This window comes from Eutrema salsugineum, unplaced genomic scaffold, assembly GCF_000478725.1.
Source record: "Eutrema salsugineum unplaced genomic scaffold, Eutsalg1_0 scaffold_6, whole genome shotgun sequence".
NCBI lineage: Eukaryota > Viridiplantae > Streptophyta > Magnoliopsida > Brassicales > Brassicaceae > Eutrema > Eutrema salsugineum.
This window is the reverse complement of record NW_006256547.1, coordinates 7,236,571-7,239,749: the sequence shown is the minus strand read 5'-3', so window position 1 is coordinate 7,239,749 and position 3,179 is coordinate 7,236,571. Positions and strand designations below refer to the sequence as shown.

The following is a 3,179-nucleotide window of genomic DNA, read 5'->3' as shown; positions in this document are numbered from 1 at the left end:
TACTTCGCCACATAACAAACACTTCCTTTGATTAAAAAAAATAAAGAAAGCACCTTGTTAGCCAAATTTTGGAAACTAAACAAGCAAAGCATGCATGAAACAACAACGATTGTATTATATTTTTTCAGAAAACAATTAAACTTTAAAGAACAAGGGACTTTAGCTTAAGCATGCGCCCTTTAGCTGAGCTTTTATATCGCCCATGGGATCACTAAAAGGCAAAACGTTTCCTTTACTTGCATTGCAAAATGCAAATGCAACTTCAATTGCACATTTTCCCTTGTTTTGTTCTTTATCTGGTAACTATAGTTATTTTTCATACTTAAAATTTTAATGGCTTTATCCCACTAACAATTTTAGAGTGGAAATTTGTGTGTTATAAAATACACCCATCACAACCACAACCATATAACACAAATTATTAGAGTATGATTGTTGATTCGAAAAATATCGAGGTTATATAAGTTTTTATCGAATCATATTTTCTGGTTAATCGAGTTTTATGTTTATTCATTTGACATTGTAATGTCTTACGAAAAACGTTTCATATTTAGAAAGTCCCAATTCATGACAATTAGATCTCTCTTAAATATTCACAAAATAGTAGTAATGTCTGCACATTTCCCACAATAAAACTTATCAGTCCAAAGACAAATTATCCTCACATCTCTATCTATATATTTAGATTCGTCACTAATTTTTTTTCTTGGAAAAAAGGTATTTATGTGTTTCCAAATCAACTCGTTTGAAATTGTTCTTATTCGATTTTGGTGGATAATTAATGATAACAAAATAAAGAAGAAGAAACAAATTTTCTTTTTGTTTAAGATAACAAAGAAAATATTCCCCACTAGACTTGTATATACAGTGCATATTTGTCAAATTTGTTTTCAATACAAAGTAGATTATTCCAAAGTGAATGGGTTATGACTTACGAGCGAGTCAATGGTCCCCAATTCCTCTTTCGCACCGTTTCTAGTAAACCAGTAACATATGAGCATTTATTAATTCTACATTTTCTATCTAAGTCACGAAAGTATTGTATATTACTAGATAAATTTAGACCAAAATTCAAACTAATATTCGTCATTGAAATATGTATACAAAAATCAAATATTTTTATGTTTTAAGTCTTCTATATGGGCCAATTATGATTGAAATTGCACTAAAAAATGATTGAAATTGCATTAAAAAAACCTCGAACTCTTTTTTTTTTTTTTTGACAAATGGCTTTAAAAATAAAATCGAACTCTTACATAAATCCCCACACGGCCAACCTTCAGTATTACGAGAATAGCATGAGCAGATTTCAAGTATTTATCTGATTTAATAAATTGCTTGTTGATATTTATTATTGTAATCATTAAAAAGTGACATCAATTACGTGATCCACCGATAGATACTTGATAATATGCGACATGTTTTGATTGCCGCATGTCAACGCCAGTATCTTAATGTCACAACAGATAAAACAAACGGATATTTCGAAAGAAAATAATAAGTATAAGAACTGGTGGAGAATTCATTTTAATTAAACAGAAGGAAAGCTAAGAATGTGAAGATTCGACAAAGCTAATAAGGTAACTCAAAATAAACAATCGGGTTCTATAAATATCCCGAGTTTAGGAAAAATTGTAAAAAGTAGCATTAATTTGTTCATAAAAATAAGCAATATGTTTATTATATATACACTAGTATTTACCTTCACTGTTAGTTTATAAAGATCCCATAAACATAGTTCATACTAAAAACATTTAAAACTATAGAAATTTACTAAGATTTATTTTTCTTTAATTTTTACTAGTAAAGTAGCGTGGCAAAACTTCAAAAAACGTTTTGTCTAATTATTCCAATTAAATCATGTAATTTTTCAAAACATTGTTTTCTCCGTTAAAAAATGAATAGTATATGTACTTTGTAGAATTGGTTGCTTTTCCCCTCTACTCAAATCAATATGTGCCACATAATTTATATTTATAATATATTTATTAAAAATAGAAAATCATCAGAATATATGAATACATTGATTTCTGACAAAAAAAAACACGAATACATAGAATTCAGATAAAACAAATTAAAAAAGGATTCCTGCATCTAATTGTTTCCTTCTTCATATTTTTGTTTAGTTTATCAAGGACATTTTGGTCCACCTTCATGAGTCTTCCAATTGTTATAACAAGGACATTCTTCTTTGTGTCCATACGTCCCCGAAGGTACACACAAACATTTCTCGCAACATAGGTTACAGTACATCAAACATGCACTCTTGTGAGACGTCGCTGAACATCGGTAATTACAAGCCTTCGGACAGTCTTTGCAAAAGTATACAAACATTATATATCATTTAATGAATGAGGAGTCAGAGATATATACTGGTATATCACGGGATAAGTCACTGTTGAACAATAATATACCTTCAATATGAAGTGAACCCTCTCCTCCCTGCAAAGTTTTGGGTAGTGCATAAGTTTGTATCCAAGAAAATGAAAAATGTGCAAATATATATATATATATATATATATATATATAGATAACTTATATTGTTTTCTATAATTATTTTAGTTTTATGAACATATGCACCTGCAATCCAGGTGCCTGTGATGGACTTTCTAATTCCTCTGCCTGTAAGAAAAATTGAAAAACAAATAAATAAAATGCATCCATATTCACAAATTAAACGAAGGAAAATAACTGTTTTAACATTTACATGGAAACATTGAGTAGCAAATAAAAAATTGACTACGAGAAAGACCGCAATGAATTTAGCCATCTGTTTTTTTATTATTATTATTTTAACTTTCTTCTTCCTTTTTTTTTTGTTCGACGATTTGCATGTCAATGTTGAATCTATTTATAACCAATAGGATATGCATATCATAGAAGGTACATTAGTAGTTCAACGTAGGCTAGTTAATTTCCAAATATGTAAAAGTCAAAAGTTCAAAATCATTTAATAACTTTCATATTTATATTTTTTTCTGTTGTCAACAAGCAAATGTATTTGATTTCCTTAATTTATATATATAGCAGTTAGGTAAGTGACATAAAACAGTTAATAAAATATAATTATATTGGTCGCATCTAATATTAGCATACCTTGTTGTGTAATTATAATCCACATCCAATAAACACATTAATTGTATTTAAAATTTTAATAAGAAAATATGTCTTAATTTTAA

General features: G+C 28.3%; 1 protein-coding gene across 2 annotated transcripts; it reads right to left on the bottom strand.

The window, feature by feature from the left end:
* Positions 1-2,052: 2,052 nt before the first annotated feature.
* Positions 2,053-2,809, bottom strand: LOC18012415 (gibberellin-regulated protein 12). 2 transcript variants are annotated; one of them, XM_006395715.2, is made up of 4 exons: positions 2,708-2,809; positions 2,581-2,622; positions 2,415-2,442; positions 2,053-2,312 (listed from the first exon to the last, which is right to left on the bottom strand). In XM_006395715.2, exons 1-4 carry the CDS (start codon positions 2,768-2,770, stop codon positions 2,131-2,133), a joined length of 315 nt encoding a protein of 104 aa, XP_006395777.1. In that variant the 5' UTR covers positions 2,771-2,809; the 3' UTR covers positions 2,053-2,130. The 2 variants fall into 2 exon arrangements, with proteins under 2 accessions (XP_006395777.1, XP_024007522.1); XM_024151754.1 differs by having other exon boundaries at positions 2,415-2,448; positions 2,587-2,622.
* Between the last annotated feature and the right edge of the window lie 370 nt (positions 2,810-3,179).

What these genes read in the sequence shown, in the direction of transcription:
- LOC18012415 (XM_006395715.2), bottom strand. Translation starts at nt 2,770, where the DNA reads ATGGCTAAATTCATTGCGGTCTTTCTCGTAGTCAATTTTTTATTTGCT. An exon ending in CACAGGCACCTGGATTGCAG is followed by an intron (nt 2,443 to 2,580) that starts GTGCATATGTTC and finishes AAAACTTTGCAG; the next exon opens with GGAGGAGAGGGTTCACTTCA. An exon ending in GGGTTCACTTCATATTGAAG is followed by an intron (nt 2,313 to 2,414) that starts GTATATTATTGT and finishes ACTTTTGCAAAG; the next exon opens with ACTGTCCGAAGGCTTGTAAT.